We start from the raw sequence: 22632 nt of genomic DNA on the forward strand, positions 1-22632 counted from the left end.
AAAGGCAGGAATTCCTGGAAGACCTCTCTCTGGGTGTATTTACGGTAGTCTACCATCATTCGTCTACGTTTTCTTTGGTTCTTTGGTCTTCGATGTCAAGGGGAACATTCAACAACTTGACGCGACAATACATTCACACACAAACAACTCCCTATCGTGCCCTTCTAACGCACCGCACCTTACTGCTGTACTGGAAACTAAAATAATAGGTTTACTCCAAGAAGTGATGGTAGTGGTGATAAGATACAGCTGGAGATTTAACTAGAACTAACCTCACACTTGAAAGAAATAAGTACAGAATGCTACGAATAAACAAATACAACCTTGATGATTAAATGTTGTTGGTTATTTCAGCATGGCAATTAACTGGGGAGGAAAACACAATCAGAGCACGTGGCGTCTGAAATGTAAATAGATGACGTCACCATGGCCTCGTCAGCTGTTGGTCAAGAAATGTTGTAACTTGTTCCATTAAAGCCTGCCCTCAGTCTGCCCTCCTGACCTTTACTTGAGCTACTTTCAAAATGGTTTTCACTCCCCTTATTTGCTTCTTTTTCTATCAGTTTACGTGAATGTCTTTTTAAACGATGCCCTTTGCAGCTGAAATACTGTAACTGAGCGTGAAGGCTGCCACTGACAACTACCAGTATTACTATGAACTATTATTACAGCTGACTCACATTATTGTTACTACTATTATTACCACTGCAGCGGCACTGGCCAAAACCTCCGCCACTGATACCATTGTTGCCGTCATAATGCCCGCCACTACCCACATTGCACCTAACGCCACTAGCATCCACACCCACCACCACCACTGCCAGCTTCACGCTAGCATGAGCCTATATCGGTCAATGGCACAGTGGGAGTCAGTCATATATACACGTATACAGAACATACATTCACGCATATACATACACAGCATATACACAAACACACACATACAGTAAATACTTCACGCCAATACCACTCTTGCCTTACTATACAGTACGTATAACGTGTTACCCGCAATAGCAACTCATAAGCCCCAGACTTTAACCCAAACACGAGCGTTGCGTGGCGCGTTGCTCTGTGCACTGCGTCAGGATTCGGGTCTGACTCACATCCGCCGCGCGCGCGTTTGTGTATGTGTGTGTGTGTGTGTGTGTGTGTACCTATAGACACATCATATATGGACAACACTTCACCCCCATCCACTCCCACCTTCTCCCATCCCTCCCAGCCTCCTCCAACCTGACAATTCCCGGATTTTAATAAGGCAGCGCGGCATTCACATCGTTCTGGGCGGATAAACAATGGTCCGGGTAGGTGACCACCAGGTGAGCGACCCACCTTACCTGGCCAGAAAAAGATGACCCTGGAACACCTTTCACCTTAAACACTAGGGAGTAATTATGGAACAATAACATTATATCAACAATAAAACAAAGGTGTTATTTCCTTTATTCTAACGGATGTAGATTAGAAACCATAACATGAACAGAACAAAGAGATGATGTTTGGATTTCACAGCAACAAGGATAACATTTGTATTTATTATCATTTATTTTTATTTATCACCTTTCTTTTCTCCCACTGTTCAGACACTAACCTGAATTATACGACCACTGTCTGCTCTTTGCCTCTCTCGTACATCACCTTACGCATGAACGGAAAGAGGACGAGACGAGACTACAGTGACATATATGGGAAGAGAGAGAGAGAGAGAGAGAGAGAGAGAGAGAGAGAGAGAGAGAGAGAGAGAGAGAGAGAGAGAGAGAGAGAGAGAGAGAGAGAGAGAAGTAATCAGGACTGAGCTAACATGTAGGGCAAACGTGGAAAGGAAAAGGAGGGATATGAACTAGGGTAGCATAAATGACGGGGGAGATGAAAAACGGAAGGGGTTAATAATGTTAGTTGGAGATAATATGTTAGGGAATGAGAGTGGTGGTGGTGGTGGTGGTGGTGGTGGTGGCGGTGGTGGTGCAAAGGTGAAGGAAGGAAGCCCTGCATGACCACAGTGTTCCTCGCCCTGCACTGTCCATCATACTCCCCTACGTCCCCCCCCATCCTCCTCCTCCTCCTCCTCCTCCTCTTACTCATCCTCCCCCTCTTCCTCCCCTAGTTTCAGCCAGCCTCATCTCCTTCTCCATCTCTTATTCCTAATCTTCTTCCCTCCCTGACCATACCGCCACACACACACACACACACACACACACACACTGCAAACAAAGGGTTCCATCACATGTAACATCATCACCACCATCAGCAATATCAGCCTCAATCCAGATCGCAATAATTGGCAGGTGAATAGCATTAACATAAGGAACCACCACCATCACCACCACCACCACTATCACCATCACCATCGCCATCACCACCATCATAAACACCATCCCTAACACCACTTTATTTACTGCTATAATTTCCATCAAAGGTGAAAAAAAAAATTAAGTAAATAAAAGTAAATTGAAATTGTATCATAAGACTCCAAGTAATGCAACTCACCGCCATCACCACCATTACCACCACCGCTACACACCATCACCAACGCCACCACCACCAGTTTCTTTAGCCTCAGTAGTAGTAGTAGTAGTAATAGTAGTAGTAGTAGTGGCAGTCTAATAAAAATTATCCCCATTACACTTTGTGAGGCTGGAAGAGAAGGAAGTGAGGGAGGGAGGAGGAAGGAAGGGAAGGAGGCAAGCAAGGAGGTAGGTAGAGATGGGGAGGAGGTGTTGAGGTCCATGGAAAAGAAGGACGGGGAGGGGAAAGGAGGCAAGGAGGCGAGAGAAGAGAGGGAGGGGGAATGTTGAGGTCCCGCTGGTTGGTCGTCCCTGGGTGGGTCGTCCCTCGGTGGGTGTGGGAGGGACGGAGGTCGGATTACTTGGAACTAATGGTTACGAACGACCTCACCTCAGTTGCAAGGGGGATCGTTAATTCGCTGGCACCCCAGACGCCCACTAATGACAGGTTGTTGGTGGTAATTACCTTAACACCGACAGGCAGCCCAGGCCCTCAAGTTTCCCTGGTCCTCCTTCGAGCTTTTCCTTCTTATACTGGAGGGCGAAGAGGCGAAGGGAAGGGAGTAAACGTGAGAAGAGAAGCAGAAGTTGAGTAAAAGAGATGTAGGAAAGAAGAAAAAGAGATGTAAGAGATGTGGAGCGAGGGCTGGAGGAAGAGAAGGGAGTGAGTGTGAGTGGAGGAACGAAAAATGCGAGGCAGAAAAAGAGAGAAGGTTGAAGGAGGATGGTGAGAGGGAGGGAGAGACGGAATTAGGAGTTAGTGAAGAAAAAGAATTGGAGCACAAATACGATGACATGGGGAAGAGGAAATAAAGAAAATGTGTTTACATCGGCGAGTCAAAAAAATCAAGGCCACACACCTGGTCGAAAGTCGTGGGTGAGGCAATTATTTTACCAGCCAAGAAAGCACGTTTATACTCCATTTATTTGCTTTTTTTTTTTTTTGGGGGGGGGCCTTTTTCTGAGCCTTAACACACATGATTACACCTAACAACCATATTCTTAAACACTTCTGCGCTGCACCTCCACTACTTTCAAAAGGCTCTAGTTGAAGTTACACGGGTTTTTAAGGCTGTTTTTTTTATGGTTCTAGAGACAGATTTACAAGATTTCTACGTCATGAACAGGGGGAATTACTCTTGAGAATCCCGCTAATCATCTTTGTAACCTTTGAAAATAGTCGTGCTGAGAGAACAAAGCGTTTTTAAAGACTGACTTAAGTGTAACGTTGATGCTTCGAAACTTAACAATGAACATTATCAAACGAGCAACAAGGAAATGAGATTAATCAGGTTGAAAGTAATCAGGTCCCTTGATTAGAAAAAAGATATCAAGTGTGGCTATAATCATGACCTACATATCATGATGCCTAACACTAATTAACCTTCACAACTTTATATCGCGTGCAAATATGGAACACTCACTTTTTTTTACAGACTCGGTATTCAAGTTCTTCATAGCTCTATAAAAGACTAAATAAGCAAATAAATAGATATATAAATAAATGCACCTTCAGTGGGCCTTTTATATGCCTTTTTTTTTGTTGCCCTTGCCCAGAACACCTCTTACGTAAAATAAATAAACAAAATAAGCTTACCACGTATAGCTATATCGTAACTCACTAAAATGCCTGATACCTGCCACTAATGAACTGTTTCATCTTACACTGCATACAAATATGTATCTTTCACTCCTTAACAATCAAAGGCTCTTTGTCTTGAAGATAAGCATGCATAAGGTGTGGCCGTAGCATGACCTATATATAAAAAGATACGATACCAGCCATTACTGAACTATTTAATCATATCCTGCATGTAAATATGTATCGTTCACTCCTTTACAGTCACTAGATTCAGGTGCAGGTCCCTCACAGCTCTTTGTCTCGTCACCGCTTGTTATTCAGGTCGTATTCTTCATGACCTACAAAACTCACGACAAAGGCCGCCAATAAAACACACGATCACTTTCTATAGTCATGTATATTCCCACTTTATTTACTTATGATTTAGAGATTCAATTTGCGAATCTCGTCTCTTTATGCTCTTCACCTTCGTGTGTGAGTGACAAGGAGAAACTCGCGCTTAAGGGGAGGAGGAGGAAGACGCGGCCGCAGAGTTACCTTGCCCTTACCGAGGCTTGTAATGTTTAGATGCGTCGCGGCAGAGGCAAAACAGTGATGTAGTAGATACGTCACTACGCGCCCTCCTGTGCATATTTAAGGGATGACCATGACCAGATTGTGTGTACCGGAGAGAACATGGCGAACAAGGATGTGTTTGTGTTTGTATAGATATAATGATTTCCTTCTGCCCCTTATCTTCTTCTTCCTCTTCCTCCTTCAGTGTATTATCTCTGCCTGTGATACAATGTTCCTCGTATGGCAGGAATAGTAATGAGATAAGGGTGATAGAAATGTATGATGCGACCGCTTTCCTGTGCTCTCTCTCTCTCTCTCTCTCTCTCTCTCTCTCTCTCTCTCTCTCTCTCTCTCTGGTAGGGTAGATGCGGTGCAGTTCCTCAGTCCTTCTCTCCCACCATCCCTTCGTCACTTCCTCCCACCCCTTCCACGGCGCTACCTAACCCCTTTCCCTTTCCTCTGTCCAGCCACCACCACACCACTGCTACCACAACTCTCTCTCTCTCTCTCTCTCTCTCTCTCTCTCTCTCTCTCTCTCTCTCTCTCTCCTGCCTTGTCCTCGCTTCACATCCTTTCACTTGCAGATAAAAATACTCCCATGTTGGTTATAAATGACCCGCTCGCCCTCTCGCAGCTGACGTTTGAGTAATCTTCGTCATATCGAGATAGGGTAAAGAAGTTGCCGAGTAGTGTTATAATCTCATTCATTAGTATTCACGTCTCAACTCAAGCAGTAACAAATGACAAAATATACATGAATGCCTAATGGAACACTTTGTTTTCACCTTCTATCTGCTTAAGTTCAGTCCAGAGTACACGCTGGTAACACGAAACCTTTCATAGTCTTTTTTCCCCGCATCCACAGGTAGAATTACGCTCCATCCGGGGCCCCCGCAGATCAGCTGTTCGTGGCCCTTGAGGAAGCATAAGAGCGAGTACGCCCTGTACCGAGCGTAACCTAAAGACCTCAATGCCAAGTTGTCTCTTATGCTCCGGAGTGGGTGAAAGTTGGTGCTGCGACCCATTCCACACATACACACATTTCGATTTGGCGCGAGGAGAGACAAGAGCAACACGCGGGAAGACAGTGCAGCTAGAGGATTTCAGTGGCGCTACCCTCATACAGTGGTGAGTGTTGGCCTGAGCAGCTAGTGAACAGGAACTAGTAGAGCCTCGCGCACTGCTCGTTGTGTCGCACCGCCGAGGGAGCGCCGAGGAGCCAACACTGTAGTGAGCGAGCCCTCCACTGCCCACTAATATTGATCACAGACTCCCTCGTGCACGTCCACTGGTACTCCGGGAAACAAAGGATAGTAAGGTTGGTCCGCGTGTGTGTGTCTCGTGCTGTGGGCAAGTTTGACCCACAACAAAGTGTTCCTCAGGGGGAGTGACGATTCCCTCCTGCATCACAGCCTACCAGTACCTCTGCACCTTTTGGCAGTCTCCCAAGGTTGCACTGACACCTATTCCATCAAGGACTCAATTTTTTTTTTTTCTTCACCGTAAACACGCAAATGAATGAGGTCGGGGATGCAACAAAGCAGTGCGCAAGATCATTAGAACGTTTAGTGAAAGTTTCATTATGTTACTAAATGAAGCTCCTCTTCTCCTCGCAGTGACAGTAGCGAAGGATGACGAACATGGCCCTTAAATCATTAGTAGGTCTTTGTGTTACGTAGTACAACTGAGGCTCCTCCCAACACTGCAACCCGTCACAAGGCCGAGCGACGGGAGTGGGAGAGTGCTTGCTGACTGTCGCTGCCTCTTGGTGACAGGATATGGTGATTAATGATATCTACCTCCTCAGTAACGAAGGAAACTGTTACGTGATTTATGTGATGTATCCTAAGGCCACAGGACGTTTGTTATGGGTGACATACGCGTGGCCCTGGCTCCTGGCGTCCTCCGGGGCTCCAGTTCCCGTGGCCCTGAGGTGCACAGGTGCCACACTTAACTACAATGATGCTGGGTGGCTGTGTGTGCCTTTAACTTGATGTTTTGTAACGGTATTTGCATCAAGGAAGGTCAAATGCGCCGAGTGTAGGGTGTGCTGTTCGAATACACCCACACCCTCCTCGTTTCCCAGAGGTATTCGTCATTTCCCATATTGTTTCGAACTACGCATGTAGTGTTTCCCGCCAAAATCAATAACGCCTTATGTAAAACATCGACGGAACATGTCCCACGTAATTCGTAAGACACACGCCTGCACGCCAACAAACACTAAGCCCCCCAGCAAGGAAGACGGATGTGATTTGTGGTGTGTGTAGGAGCGAGGGAGGTGATGTTGCCAGCGCACACACGTCACAAGGTCTGCCCTGCCCCGAGGTTGCGTCATCCACGGACCACAATACACAAAAGCAGGGAAATATCCTTGAGGTGAAAATAGCGTTTGGTGAAGCTCCTCCCTTTGATCAGGAGGCCTACGCAAGGGGGTATGGAAGGCGTGGGGGGAGGGAGACGATGATGGGCGTGTTGCAGGGCAGATGTATACAAGCCAAGGTCATTATTAAGGCCCCTCCCTCCTGCTTTCGAGTATGGGGTCAAGGAGGAGAGAGCTGGTTACGAAAGAGGTTTAATTAACCAGTCAGAACCAGTGGCTAGCCAAACAGACATACATGCCCAGAGAAGTGAGCGCTCAAGGTCAGGCCGCCCACAAGGCAGAGTGAACCTTGAGGAATGTTTCAAGGCTGTGAATGTCTCGCACAACCTTACCTATTCCTAAATTTCAGTCCCTCATTCCTTCCACCTCGAGAATTGCCGCCCAAACATCCCACTCTAGTAACAAAATACTCAACAACGACCATGAAGGCACAAGACGCTTAAAACTCCCTGACGAAAGGCATTTTGTTTGCTTTAACGGAGAAATTCCCTTCCACCTTGAGTCGCAAGGAAAGAAACTTAACGAATCCCGCCCTCGGGTCCTCCTGGAGGGTGGCGGGAGGGACACGCGCCGATGAGGCTGTAACTGCGCCACTGCTCTCCCACGTTCCCCAAGTCTGTCTCGCTACATTCCTTTTCAGTTCGTCATAATGTGAAGGCTTCAGGTTCGCCACACTCAAAACCATAAAACCGTAAAATTGCTAAAAATAATAAAAAGAAAAACTGTACACGACTTGCGCTCATGTTCTCACCACAAAGACTCCTTGAACTAAGCCTTACCTTCACCTCAAAACATTTTACTGTCAATAGAAAAATAGATCTAGAAAGACCCTGAGTTCACCTGGAATGAAAAAAAATCAAGCCAATCACACTCGTCTAAATATCATTCGATTATCGCGCGGCAGTCGGTCGACGCCCCAGGCATATCACATAACCTGGGGTGAAGTGTCGTCTGATCGGGGCCGGCGGGCATACCGTGGCGGTATGTTTCATACAGATAGATAACTCGTCTCGCCTTTCCCGCGCACTTGATTCCGTTGACAAGGGTCGTGGTTCTGGACGGGGACAATGAACGCAGTAAAAATAAATAAATGAATCTATAAGTAATAACAACAACAACAACAACAACAACAATAATAATAATAATGATGATGATAGAATAAATAAAATGAACGTGATAGAATAACAAAAAAAATAAATAAACTTGAAAGAACAAGTACATACATGATTAAGATAAAAAAGATATTGTAGCACAGAGGTCTGAGTTGTTATTAATGATACATTACACAGTCCTCGTTTGTTTGCATGCATATCTTAGCAGAATTTTCTCTCTCTCTCTCTCTCTCTCTCTCTCTCTCTCTCTCTCTCTCTCTCTCTCTCTCTCTCTCTCTCTCTCTCTCTCTCTCTCTCTCTCTCTCTCTCTCTCTCGTGGAATGAGCCACCCTGCCACTGACAATCTCCCATCTATCTACATACGCATACCAGACTAATATCCTTGGTGATTACAGATAAGCAGCTAAGACAAGACGTCATGCTTTGTTTATCTGTATAAATTCAAATTATTACAGTCAAGCATTATTTTAATATAAGCACAGCATTTATTCAAGGATGAAGTTTTTTATTGCTGATCCCGCCCCTTAGTGCAGCTTTCCAGCCAAGCGCCTCGCCGCCTCACGACTCAAAGCAAGAACACAGCCGATGACTCACTCTGACGCGTCCGTACATGACATGCAACTTCTTTTTTTTTTTTCCTGTTAAGTTCGACGAACGCACACCAGGTGATCTGGGTCCATTTGTTAGAATAATGGCAATGATACAACAATGAGGCTGACAAAGTGAAAATACTGGGGAATGATATCGGCCTCAACCTTCTTCCGTAACACCTGCCTTCACTCACAGCTGCCGCAACACGTGTGGGTCTGCGCAGCACACTTCGTCCGTGAGTTGCCGCTGTGTCAGGGCGAGCACCGCACAAAGACAAAGACGAATCACAGTGCCGCACACTCAGCCTTGATATACATTTGTTGACACGCATTATATTTTCATTATATAAACTTTCCAATATACATGTGTTCCAACTGGATACGTAGAAATGGTAGTCGTGGGGTGACTTTGTGAGTGAATGGGCGGTTCGTCGTCGCTAACGATATTCAGCGAAGGCATGAGTGACAAATAATGCTTTCATTTTGGTGTCACAGTAAGTTCAACATTCAAGACCGCAATTTAGTTATTAAAAAAAAAATATAATAAATAAAGGAAAGGAAAGAAAAGGAAAGATTTTACGAGTGAAAAATCAATTATTTCATTCTACCTTCTGGCCTGCTTCAGCAAACTGAGTCAGCGTGATAAATAATGCGATAAATACACTGTTTCAGCAACGGCATGAATGAACAAACCACAAAAGCCACAGTGACTGACATGAAAAAAAAAAAATGTGATTTAGTTGAGGTAATCTCTAGCTCAAGTGAAGGAGCGGGTGCTAGGGGCGAGAAGAGCGTTACGGAGTGTAGTACATTTAACCTGCACAAATGTTCATTTAGAAACACGCTTACAAAAACTTAAAAACCAGGTGGTGATAATGACGCATGTTCCACGTTGAGACACCCGTCTAGATAACTCATCACAAAGCCGCTTTCACACTCAAGATACCGATGATTATTCTTTGTAATGGTTAAAGAGTCTGGCCACGCTATCTCTGAGAATACGTGAACAGAAACAAGAGGCCAGGCGATCTCTCCTTTCTGCGCACTCGTGACAGATCTACGTAAGATTAAAAGAAGTAGAGTGTGTACTCATAAAGTAGCTTAGCAACCTAGGAGTGGTAAAAGAAAGCCAGACAGAAAGCTACAAGGAGGGTGAGATACGTTATGATGGAATGATCTGGAATGAATAGACAGGAAGCTGATAGTTGTGAGTGGAGAAGGTTGGGGTCATTGTCCAGCAGAGATATCAGAGATGATGATAATGATGATGACGGAAACAATTAACTTCTACTGAATAATAAACAATAATAAATCAAGTGACAAAATTCATGCCTTTATTTATTCTTTATTTTTCTTTTTACTTCTTTGTCTCTTTATCTATTAATAGAATCCTCCAGAACCTGTTCCGCCCACTCTCGACACCATACATGGCTTTCTGGACACATCAAGGCGGTGTTTGTGGCAATACCCAAGATACCAGTTAATCTCCAGACTCTTCCCCCATCCCCCCCCAGGTCACATCCGCCGCTCGCTATGTAGTGTTCCATGGGAAATCACTTCAAACTTTATCACGTGTATTACCGCTACCTGAGGTTCCTCTACGTGTAAAAATTTAAAATTTTTAACTTGGCAGTGCATTATTCTTCGTGATGCTACACAACTTCGCTATTCCTCCCTTTCATCTACTTTCATTAGGTTAATTAATTTATTTATATATTTATCTATTCATTCATTCATTACTTTCAAAGGGGATCTCAATACATTACAGTGTATACATTATACAGTGGATGAAAATTTGACGATAATTGTTCGTATGTTACTTAATATCAGTGAATATGACCATCAATCCACACTTCCAACACATATTTAAGATAGGTGGACTGATTGACCAATAGACTGACTCAGTGATAAGCACACGCGTATTTACTACTCGAATATATTATGATAATAAATATACTGACTGAGAAAATCTGATGGATTGATATGTTTACAATCAGTGGCAAATGTATGAGTAGACGCAGATATCTAAACAAGTACGGAATTAGGAAAGGTGATATTCTTGGAAAATAAATAAAATACGGAAAAGTGTCATTTACCTTGCTGCGGGAGTGGTGGTCGTGGTGGTGGTGGTGAAGGTGGAAGCTGGAGCACCACATTAGGGGCACCACATTAAGGGCACGGCGAGGATTCAGCCCACTGCCGTCAAGGTGTGGCTCGACAACTTAGTACATTCCCATGTGAAGTCCAAGTTTTGCCTTTGCACTCCTTTTACCTGAGGCTGTTAGATGAGAAAGAATACATTGTGTAACGACTTCAATTGTATTTCATTATTATTATTATTATTATTATTATTATTATTATTATTATTATTATTATTATTATTATTATTATGACCTTAACTATTACCTGAATATATAATGAATACTTATCGTTTCTAAATCATAGCTGTTCGAGTAGAGGAAATATAATATAGACGACTTGAAAAGTTTAGAAATTTGTTGTATATTATATTCTCCAAAATCATTCCTCATAAAACGAAATATTTACAGGTAGTGATGAACACGAAAACAATTATACGAGTACGTAATCTTTTTACATCAACATTTGCAAGTATTCAATTTAGCGTAGCCTTTCGTCAAAATATTCAAGTTTACGATAGAAATGACTTGAAAATATGCTAATAACAATATATATATATATATATATATATATATATATATATATATATATATATATATATATATATATATATATATATATATATATATATATATATATATATATATATATATATATATATATATATATATATATATATATATAAGACGGCAGGTAAACTCCACTCCTTAATTACCATGGAATTAATATTGCAACAGTTAAGCGGTAAGCAACAAACTAAGGTGATGAATGACTGAGTTTTGATGTGAATAAAAATAGTATAGTCCTGCCTTTCAAAATAGAGCCAAATTAAGACTCCTGTAATTAAAACTGCGTTATCTGCATTAACTAGTTTATCATGCTTTTCTTACTAGACATTCATTTTTTCTTTTTCTTTTTTTTAACTAGATCATAATTCTTATAGGCTATCTTATTTTTTTCTGGTCTATCAAACAATTCTTCTAGGCTATCAGATATCTTTTACTAGGTTATCAGTACCCTTCACTTGACTAAGAAGGCAATGAAAACATCTTGAATAGGCTATCACAAATTAACACAGATTACCACTAAAATGCTGTGATAGGCAGTGACTGAGCGTTGCCACACACCGGCGCAGAACACCCATCAGAGAGTCGAGCAGCGTCAAGCAATATGAATGATTCACTGAATACAGAATCCCTGAGGAGCGTTCTGTCCAACCAGCATAAACCTGCTCCAGCTCCACTTTTCTAGTCGACGGTCTGTTCAACTTATCAGTCGTTGGTACATTAATATTTTCTACCAGGTAATTTTCATTTGTTTTAGGTTAGCTACATTTGTATTACTATCCACATTTAAATTAGGCTATTCACATTAGTATTATCCATCCACATTTACTTAACGCTATGTACGTACATATACATCCACATACAGGTATCACATCTTACACGAGGCTATCCACATCGTCTATGCTATCCACGTTCTTACCAAACTAGACTATGGAAAACCTTACTAGACTATCTGCAACTTTGGTTACTAGACTCAATATCTTTACTAAACTATCCACATCCAGTCTAGGTTATCCACATCATTGCCAAAGTATCCCCATTCTTACCGAGTTATCCATATCTCACCTAGGCTAGCTGTATCCTTAACAAGCTATTCATATCCAGTTGTTACGTATTTTCAGCCATTTTATAAGACTGTCAGATGTTTATACGTTCATATATAATTAAACTCACCGCCGCATTGTTTCTTTTTTCCTGGTCGTCATGTCCACACACTCTGAACACATGCAGCCACACGCGCGCAGGCTACTTAACCACGTGACTGCCGCTAACTAGTTGCCGCCTGTGGTATCTATATATCAGACTAGATCTGTATCTCCTACCCATTCTTGTTAATTTGAAGAGACCCTTTGGAATTTTCAGTTAAGTAGGTTATTAATTTTTCTTTATTTTTTTTAATAACATTTTGTTACAATTATCTACCAAACTATATAAAGTTTCTCTACTCACATTAATTCATGCATTGTTAGGTTTGTTCCCGCCAGATGTAAGCGAGATTTGAATATGACACTGATGTGAGGTAGATGTCTTAGATTATCAGTCCGTGTGGGAGATGGAGATACCAAAGACTACTGATACAGCATTTAAGATGTGAGATGCACTGTATAAAACCTCAGAATGATGAAGCGTAGCACACATTTCACCTGCGCCTTAGAACAAGTTGAAGTGGTATCGACAGCAGTGCAGCCTGCCATGAAGAATACTTTTGAAATACAGCCAATTACTCATTTCAAATTATAAAAACTTACGATTTACAATTCCACTCCTTTTCAACCATGAATTTGCAGCGACTGGCTTGTGATAAGCATCAGTGGTGTTATACAACAGAAAAAAATAGCTGTTCAACTTTTTGTCAAAAAACTCTTGTATCTTAATCGTTTACATAATAAAAAAAAAAAAGTGTATAGTTTCATGTTATCAGAGGACACCAGTTGCTGGGGTCACTTGGGTCGCCGTGCGCGCATGTCTTGCAGCAGTCCTTCTTGAGTGCCTGACCCATCACGAGGCGGAGAGAATAGCAGCGCCTGGCATCGCTGAAAGGCTGGAGGGCTCCTGGACACCCAATTAGCGTGAAGGGACGAGGTATTGTGCTGGATTGTACTCAAGACTCGGAGGTAAACTTGCCAAGCAAACTTGTGACGTACGAGTAAACTAGTGCACGATTGTCCTCTCGTGCTGGCCGCCGGTCACTCGGGGCGCTCTGCCAGACTGCCTCCTCCTTCTCCGCTTCCGACAGCGTCACTGACTGCTTCGTAATTTAGCATCGTATTTCCTTTATCTTCGTTTAGCGTGGACCGGGCTCTGGGACTTGCTGACTCCTGCAATAAGAATCAAGACCGGTTGCTTCCTGGCAAGTCGTTCCTTCGTCCTGGCAAGGAGAGCCGCGCCCTCCGCCGTCTCAAGTGCTGCCTCGCTTTTGCACAAGCAAGAGCCTCCAGGATGATGTGATTTCATTTAGCAAACAGCCGGCGTGAGGCGGTGACAACAGACGCCGGCTATTGGTATGCTCAGGACGCCGGTGATCAGCAGGGAGCGGAAGATGTGCTGCTCTGCTCAGCACTCAGCACTGGGTCAGAGAACCATCAAACACGCCTTTGTTGTTCCCTCCTCCACCGCCAGCCACAAGGGATGAGAGGACGTGCTTGTCTAGGCGCGCAGCCCACCACCAAGCCTGAAGAGTTCCTCATTATATACGTATGACACTCAAAATACAAACCATTCATACAAATCCCAAGACATAGGAAAGAAAGCCAACCTTTAGAGCTGAAGATAAAGAGAGGGAACAGTGTGGGGTGCGAAGCAATGAGAGAGGGAGAGAAATATGTTGTGAATGTTGAGATGAGAAAATAATGATATACAAAGATAAGCAGTAAGTACGTACCTTGTAGAAGTGAAGGTCGAAAAGTAAGGCTGTGAAAAAAAAAAAAAAGGGTGTGAAAACTAAGAGAAACAGAAACCGGTGTATTTCACGAGACAGAGGACAGGCGCTAAAAGTATCTGAGTGGTGTGAAGGAAACACAATGGGCGAGGCTGCGAAGAGAGGGACATAATGACCTAAATTTGTACAAGAGCCGAGACGAGTAGTCTTGTGTAGAGGGAGGGAAAAATTAACGAGGAAGATGCTTTTAATGTAATATCTTGAGTACAGTGCTTAATATTTGTCGTACAACTTTACGTACAAAAAAAATACAGAAACATTTTCTTAACACATGACTATAATTACATATGACAACACATCCATTCACGAGCTTAATGTATGTTATTGTTCCCCAGACATGGCAGACAGGAGTGAGGCACAAGACTCGAGCAACATCGAGATCATTGAGTGTCGAGAGCCACACCTGGAGGCCTCACAGGACCTGGAGTTGCTGGCTCAGGAGATTGCAGAGGCAGCTGTCGAGGACGAAAGGAAGTCCAGAACACCTTCGCCTTCACCGCCACAGACGTTGCCTTCCTCAGAGTGTGAAACGGCGACGAGGGAAGACTCGTCTGAGGAGGAACAGGAAGAGGAGGAGGAGGAGGAGGACGACGACGACGACGAGGAAGGTCTTGACAAGTGTGAAGACGACTTGAGTCAGCTGGAAGAGGAAACGACCGACAATGCAAGGCCGAGCAGTCCTGTTGACGAAGCTTCCTGGGTACTGGTCGACGCCGCTGACGATGAAGCACGCAAGTCAGAGTTTCCGGAACAAAAGTTTAGTGTTTATAGAAAATTTCTGGCCCGTGGAGACCTGCGTCAGAAATTAGCAGACTTAGGATTCTTGAGTGACCCCACTGCGGAGGCCTCTGGCGACGACGGCCAGACGGAGCAGAGTCTTCAGAACCTGGTGATGTCCTGCTCCGAGTCCATGGTGATCTGTGACCTTCCTCAGGTATGCGCATGTGTGTGTGTGTGTGTGTGTGTGTGTTTAATTTACTTATACTGTAAAGAAAATAGTATACCATGCATATACGAGTAAATTAGGTATCTTCTTAAACATTATCCTACCATAACATTCAAGTATCGAGGACTGGCAGTACTGTAAGTGTGATGGATGTGTTGTGCTTCAGGAAGGCGAGGGCGAGGACAGCACCGGCCAAGTGTTCATCAAGGACGCCCTGGACGGGCCTGGGATGCCGAGCTGGAGAGGCAGCATCGCGGGCGCTACGGTGAGACACAGAAATGTTATGTAAGAGAGAGAGAGAGAGAGAGAGAGAGAGAGCTATTCATAAGACAATCATTCATAATAGTGTATTTATATGTTAAGTAGGGATGTGTTTATTAGTTAGTTTGTTTGTTTGTTTATTTGTTTGTGTGTTTGTATGTTGTTTTTAGCTAGCTATGAAGTAAATATATACGTAGGTTTTGGTAACCAGTATTCGCAATATCACCTTTAACCTACCCTGTGAATCTCTGTACATTTATTTACTGAGGAAAGAAAGGTATCAAGAGAGAGAGAGAGAGAGAGATGATCGCTTCTCTTGTTATAGGTGGAGGTGGAGGTGGAGCGCCGTGGTGGACTGATGGTAGCTGCCGTGACTGTGTGGCACCGTGACCTCCTCTCCGCCCTCAATTCCCTCAGAAGTCTCGTCTCCTCGGCAGGTAAGTCATGCCTCCCCGCTCATAGTACCGCCAGCAGAGGAGATCTTGTAGTGAGTCAGTATTGTATATTAAACAGAGTGAATATGAGTGTATTTGCATTAATCACAAGATATTACCAAGTCGAATAAATAAATCTTAATCACGATGCTTGTACGAGAAAATCAGATAAATATGATTAATATGAGTAAACAGAGAGAGAGAGAGAGAGAGAGAGAGAGAGAGAGAGAGAGAGAGTACAGATAAGCGGTATAAGGCAAGCTAAGAGTTGGGAACGTGAAATTAAATTAACCCACGACGGTAAAATCATGAAGTGGAAGCTGGTAAAGAAGAGCACTTAGGTGGAGAGGACGCGGAGGGTCTGGTGGAGAAGAGCGTGGGAAATAAAGGGGATGTGGGGCCTGGAAAAACTGAGAAGCTGGGGAAAACTAAAAACACAGGATACGGTTGATACTAAAGCTGTAAGATAGGGTAGATGATAAAGGAGAAAAAAGCTGGGAACGAAGGGAAGGTTGAGGATGAAGACTCCAGGGAGGAAGGGGACGAGAAGGGTGAGGGAAGGAAGAAGCCGCAGTGGGAGAGAGAGCCTATTTTTCCCCCCTGATAATTCACCTTCATTGTTGGGTAATCATGGGAGGGTAAACACTCCCTCTCGCTATGATCAGCTGGCAAATAGCTTCATTAGAATTTTAAACCGAGTGAAATTAGAGCAGGAGAATTAATCGTGTTTCAGGCCACCAGACACCTTCCCTGATTTTGAGCCCTCATTACCCCTTCCATAAAGGTGCTATTTCCTCCTCTACCTCGGTCGACTCTCGCAGCATTTTAGACCTATCGTTAGAGGGTCATAGGGACGAGTTTCCCCGCCGTGGACGCCTCAAAGCCCCCGTCCAATCAATTAAGGCCCGATATCGTCTCAAGTCGTGAGCAATTTGACGTAGCAAACATAATTTTTTGCCTCAATTGACAGTTGCATCATCATCGTTAGCGCCGGCAACACGAAACGCCAATCTGGGTGACGGAAATTAAAAACATGTCTAGCTGGAATTCAAAAGTCTAGTTTACATTCTACATCACTCGGTGTGGGAAGAATCGATTTTCGGGTCAGCTTCCAGAGAGGCGGTTGAGGTAACAGTGGTGGTGATGGTGGTGACAGTGATGGTGAAATGGTGGTGATGGTGGTGTTAGATGGTGAGAGTAAGGAAGGACAAGAAAACAAAGTTAGGTCTTGTTGGCAACTACATACCATTACATACAGTGCACCTTACACACACACACACACACACACACACACACACATTTAAACGGCACAAACTGATGGCAACACACATCTGGCACTTAGGGACCCTTGGCACCTTCTGGCACCCGTCACCACAGCGTCAGTGCGGCAGCAAATTGCGTCTTGTAAGGAGGAAGTGCGAGAGGAGAGGAGATGGGGAAGTAAGGGAGGAGAGAGGGCGGGAAAGTGTGAGAAAAAGGGGAACTGTACGAAAAGGAATTTTATGAAGAAAACTGAAGAGAAGGGAGATGATACTGGGAGAATGGGGATGTGGTTGTATAAGACTGATAAGAATAAGATATATGTGAGATTTTTGTTCAAAAGTCTTAAAGATAAATAAATGGTTAGGTACACACACACACACACACACACACACACACACACACACACACACACACACACACACATACATACATACATATAGGCATACATACATAACAGAGAGAGAGAGAGAGAGAGAGAGAGACAGAGACAGAGAGACTTAATCTTGCATTCGTACATTCCTACAAATTCCTACAAACAACACTTTAGACGTATACAAGTATTCAAGAGTTTTCGTCGTCTTCTTCACCTGTTTTTCCATACACTCATTCCTACTTGGGTGTCATAAGGCTTCTGCCAGGTGCAGCGTTACGTTGTTCTCTGCCATTGCACTCAAGTCATCCTGGGAACATGCAGATATGAACCTTGATATTTCTTCATATTTCCACATTGCTTTCATGTATTTTATTGTAACATGCAAAAGTAATATTTTGAGACCCGACATAGAAGAAATAAAGTAGGTTTGCTCAACGAACAGCATCCTCCATTGAAATGTTCTCTCACACGGCATCAAATTTCTGGTCATCTCTCCTGGCGAGGTGTGTGACGTCACTCCACCATCTCGAGTCAAGAAAACCAAAATATTTTTCGAACCTAAGCAAAGTTTGCCTTTTCATATCAGTAAATATTCCGTGAGTCGGACAACGCAGGGGCGCTGCTTGGAGATGGTCCTTCAGGAGGTATTGTCAGGCCAGCGAGGGAGCAAAGAACGCACCGACGGAGAATTAGTTTATGCTCAGTGGCTCTACAATCCTGGCTCGCCTCCTTGCTGATCTGTTGTGTGTGTTTATGCTCCCTGGTGAACGTGGGTCGCAGCGTGACATGCAGTGCTTGGTGTTCTCAGTGTCCTGTCCTCTTTCTCCGTGATCACCCGATTGTTTTGTTCCCCGCAGGCCTGGTGTCCTACGCAGATGTAGATGTGACCAGCCTGCTTGCCCGCGCCGCCTGAACACCCAGCCTCCTTACCCTACGTGTCCTGCTGGTCCTGACCTACCTACAACTCCATACATATGCAAAGTGTCACCTTCACGTCGAGGTTGTGACATCCTATCATCATCGTCGGCCAGTCGCTTTCCAGAGTGCCGAGCTCATGTCGCCACCACGCTTCAGACCCTCAAGCCGTGCTGGTGCCAGGGCCAGGGCAAGCATCTCCTGCTGGCACGCACTCCACCGTGGCAGTAAACTTCCCAAGTCGGTGCCAAATGTGCCTTTAATCATATCAAATCATCTCACTTTGCTTCAGAATACGATTACAGCTTTTCTTTCATGACATTAGGCGATATCCTGAAAAGAAATAGCATTACGGCTTAACTTTTCACTTCTCCGGTATTAGATTTAACACAAGACATTAAGAACTTCGTATCGCCAACGTCACTTTTCTGTCGGATGAATCACTTCCATGCATATCTTCTTCCAGTCGAATGAGACAAGTAACATCTTGACGTTCGTTTGTTGTCGTATATTCCGTTTTCTACCAGATAAGCGTTCCTTTTACGTACAAAGACTTAGACATATTTCTGTCTTTAAAATTCCTTATCACATTGTTTCCAAGTCACTCCCTGGAAGTACAAGTGTCTGCCTTGAGTGACCTGTGGCATTAAATGTATTATAAAACAGAAATAATCAGGTTTCAGCTTAGGTTGTAAGTCAGCATTTTCCTTGTTAATATCGTGTTACGCATCGCTGACTAGTAGTTCTTTCAACATATCTCGTGGCGGCCCCGACAGCCTGCGCAGTGCGAATAAGTCTGTCTGGTGACCGCGTCTTCCTCAGCTCAAGTTCCCTGGCCGCGCCGGGTCGCTGGTCAGCACCTCCACCAACATATCATTATGACGTCGCATCCCATCCGGAAGGGAACTGTATTTATTGTTCATAGTATTAGGCGATCTTTGTTATTGGCCATGTAAGGAAACTATACCCGTCGAGGGGTGGACAAGCGTCTCTGTGCCGTGTTCCCCCCGTGGCTTTGTCGACTTCGTGTGATCAGGTTATGATCCAAGACAAGTTAATGTACGTTATTAAGGAAGTCATATGATGAATCCAAATACTATTAATGTCGTTAGATCTAAGGTAGTAATTCGGAAAATAAATGATCATGCCCATTTGACGTGCACTTGCTCGGCATTTTGACAGAAGTGGGTGGACGAGACCTTCTGTACTCTTCTTACTTGCATGATAACTGTACTTACGCACGCTTACGTTGCACTCATAATGCGTGTAGCTACTTTCTGAGTAACTGAATCAAGTTTTTGCAAGAAAATGTTATATACTGTATAACAAACATAACAGCGTTTCTTCAATTTTTTCCTAGTAATTTTTCTAATGTTCACACGTTATTCGCAGATTAACGTACTCACTGTAAAAGAGTAGAACTGGAAGGTGAAAATATGTTTTAGAAATATAAAATAAAATAAAAATGCTTTCAAAATAAAATAGAAAAAAAAATACTTTTTCTTAATATAAAATAGAAAATAAAACATGACAATACTGTCAATATTAATATAGAACAAAAAATAAATGTCTTCTTTCAATACGAAATAGAAATAAGAATGGAGATTTTCTTTTTAGTAATCGATCAAGTAGATACAATCAGTCAGTGACGGAGGAGGTTGTCTAATCTATCACCCAGCCTCGTGATCCTCCTCGTCTATCGCAGCATCTTGACGCCTATCGATAACCCTGTGCTAATTGCGATCCTTGTCGACTTTATCAGTCACTGACACTACTGTACCATCATTGTGGATTTGTGTTAGTGCCTTGTTAGCTCCGAGCCTTCCTCATCCATGCCCAGGGTCACCCTCTGAGTCGCGTGTGCTGCTGCTCATTTTGACTTCGGGTTGCATGAAGCTGTCACCAAGGGACCACATTCTCAAACAGTTCGACGTCTTAGCTTCACTACTTTAGATTCTAGTGAAATTTTTTTTGAGATTCAGTGATTTTTCATGATTCTTGTGATAGCTTAGCAAAGATTTAGCTTCATCAATGGATAAAAACAAATGAGAATCCAACTTATCAACTTTGTGACCTTAAAAGACAGTTCCGATGAGAGAACCAAATGTTTCAAAATACGGGCCATCATCCTTCGTTATTATTATTCTTTCTTATTTTCAAAATCAAGATCAAATTGGTTCTCTCAGCAAACACACATCAGATTAATGCATGAGGCATTATGAGAAGATTTGGCACATAATGTGTAATACCTTCGCCTTGATATTATGTACACGCTGTTGTCTAATTGTACTTAAAATTTTTCCATTGTCGTCACGTCGTGTTGTCACAAACTTCATCAGTGTTAATCACTTATGCTTCTGGAGGTGACAGTGTGATAGTGAATCCATTGCTCATTCAATCAGAAGACAACAGTTTATCAAAGACATGTGTTACCTCGTCTTTCTTTCAAATATACGCGTAGATTTTGAATCTACAATTAGAAATTAAGGGTTTAATCGTATATGTGTGTTTTCGTCACATATGTCTGCGTTACTTTTAGCAGCCTCTCTCTCTCTCTCTCTCTCTCTCTCTCTCTCTCTCTCTCTCTCTCTCTCTCTCTCTCTCTCTTATCTTTTTGTCGCTGTATCTCGCCGCTTTCTTCCATTTTACCTCCTCTCGTAACCATTTTGCCTTTTGTCGTGGCATAATTTAATGTATTGTAAGTTGTAAAAAGCATAAAAATAATATATTTTACGTATGAATAAAAAATCTAAAACCCACTTTGGTTATTTATTTTCCAACTACACCACCATTCCTGGAATGTAGTATGAAATGTCAGAATGCTAACATTCCAGCAAACCACAAAACATTCCATCCAGTAACAGCGTGGCAGTGTGCAGGCCTGGCTACGAAAGGAGCAATAGCATTTTGCACCTCTATTCCACTTATCTTTCAAGTCCAGATATCAGCTGCCACATTCTCTTATTACTAGAACATCATTTTAACCTGCCTCGGAATCGGGCACAAGATCACGCTCAGAATCTTCTCCAAGTAGTGTATACTGATTTTATCCTCGGTAGTATGATGCAACATTACGAGCATTTTGCGTGTTTATGTAAGAATATGAGTTTGTAGTATATTCATGAAGCAGCTCATACCTAATTACGTAGCAATTATTAATCTCTCTCTCTCTCTCTCTCTCTCTCTCTCTCTCTCTCTCTCTCTCTCTCTCTCTCTCTCTCTCTCTCTCTCTCTCTCTCTTGTTTGTTAAAGTCATCCCCCCTATTCCATTGTGACTCATAAGCTAAGTAAGAGATATATGACACAAGGAAGATGAAAGCGATAACTGACTTTCACAGATTTGGTGTGACTGAGCGACATATATGTGTAACAATAATAAAGCACTAGCACAAGTGTAAAATTATCTGCTGAATGACAAGCTATCAGACTCTAAGAATCCTGCGATAACTGACTGACTTTCATAGATTTGGTGTAACTGAACGACATACAGTATATGTGCATAGTAATGAAGTACAACCACAAGTGTAAAGTGATCTGCTGGAATGACAAGCTATCAGACCCTACAGGAATCCTCCTTAAGGAGTATTACCAAATACTCTTTCCGTTCGTATAAGTCGTACATCAATTAAACACGTCATTTTTTTTTTACACGAAACCCGTTATTACATAAAAACTAAAATATGTCCCTTTGGAACAATTAATTTACCTCTAAAATTACAGACCATGCCGAGCTGAGTCTTGTGTCAACCAACCATTCCTGCCTCAGGCGCACACATGGCAATATCTTTAGCCTTGCATGCCTTTGAATGTATATTGTTCTAATTAATATAAATGTTTCATTAGTACTCGATGTTTATATCAATACATACAATAATTCTCATCCTCAGACGCCTTTCGTCCGTCATTTATTGATTGATAAATATTTGTGACGTCAAAAAGTTGTGCCAGCACAATATTGTGACCTTAGAAATATTACCTTTATCATATTCCTGTAGAAATCATGTATAATTTTTGGTAATATGGATACATAAAATTAAAATTTACTTTAATTATCGTAAGTTTTTTACATTA

General features: G+C 42.9%; 1 protein-coding gene and 1 long non-coding RNA gene across 5 annotated transcripts in view; one reads left to right on the plus strand and one right to left on the minus strand.

The window, feature by feature from the left end:
* LOC135106370 (uncharacterized) overlaps window positions 1–12713 on the minus strand; it is a 93520-nt gene extending 80807 nt beyond the window's left edge. Inside the window, exons 1-2 of the long non-coding RNA XR_010271276.1 lie at window positions 12605–12713; window positions 10823–11004 (exon numbers count right to left, since the gene is read on the minus strand). This is a non-coding gene — a long non-coding RNA (uncharacterized LOC135106370). The remainder of the gene's footprint in view (window positions 1–10822; window positions 11005–12604) is intronic.
* LOC135106368 (death domain-associated protein 6-like) lies at window positions 5608–21320 on the plus strand. Of its 4 annotated transcripts, none has more exons than XM_064015310.1 (5): window positions 5608–5959; window positions 14705–15303; window positions 15482–15580; window positions 15902–16013; window positions 18504–21320. In XM_064015310.1, the coding sequence occupies exons 2-5, from the start codon at window positions 14707–14709 to the stop codon at window positions 18557–18559; spliced, it is 864 nt and encodes a 287-aa protein (XP_063871380.1). In that variant the 5' UTR covers window positions 5608–5959; window positions 14705–14706; the 3' UTR covers window positions 18560–21320. The 4 variants fall into 4 exon arrangements, with proteins under 4 accessions (XP_063871380.1, XP_063871379.1, XP_063871377.1 ...); XM_064015309.1 differs by having other exon boundaries at window positions 5610–5769; XM_064015307.1 differs by lacking the exon at window positions 5608–5959 and adding an exon at window positions 9079–9220.
* Window positions 21321–22632: the final 1312 nt, after the last annotated feature.

Source organism: Scylla paramamosain, chromosome 13 (assembly GCF_035594125.1).
Source record: "Scylla paramamosain isolate STU-SP2022 chromosome 13, ASM3559412v1, whole genome shotgun sequence".
NCBI lineage: Eukaryota > Metazoa > Arthropoda > Malacostraca > Decapoda > Portunidae > Scylla > Scylla paramamosain.

Excerpts from the sequence above, each read along its gene's own strand:
- LOC135106368 (XM_064015307.1), top strand. The coding sequence starts at position 9,199 with ATGCTTTCATTTTGGTGTCACA. Across the intron at positions 15,304-15,481 it reads TGATCTGTGACCTTCCTCAG|GAAGGCGAGGGCGAGGACAG; the intron begins GTATGCGCATGT and ends GTTGTGCTTCAG. Across the intron at positions 15,581-15,901 it reads GCAGCATCGCGGGCGCTACG|GTGGAGGTGGAGGTGGAGCG; the intron begins GTGAGACACAGA and ends CTCTTGTTATAG.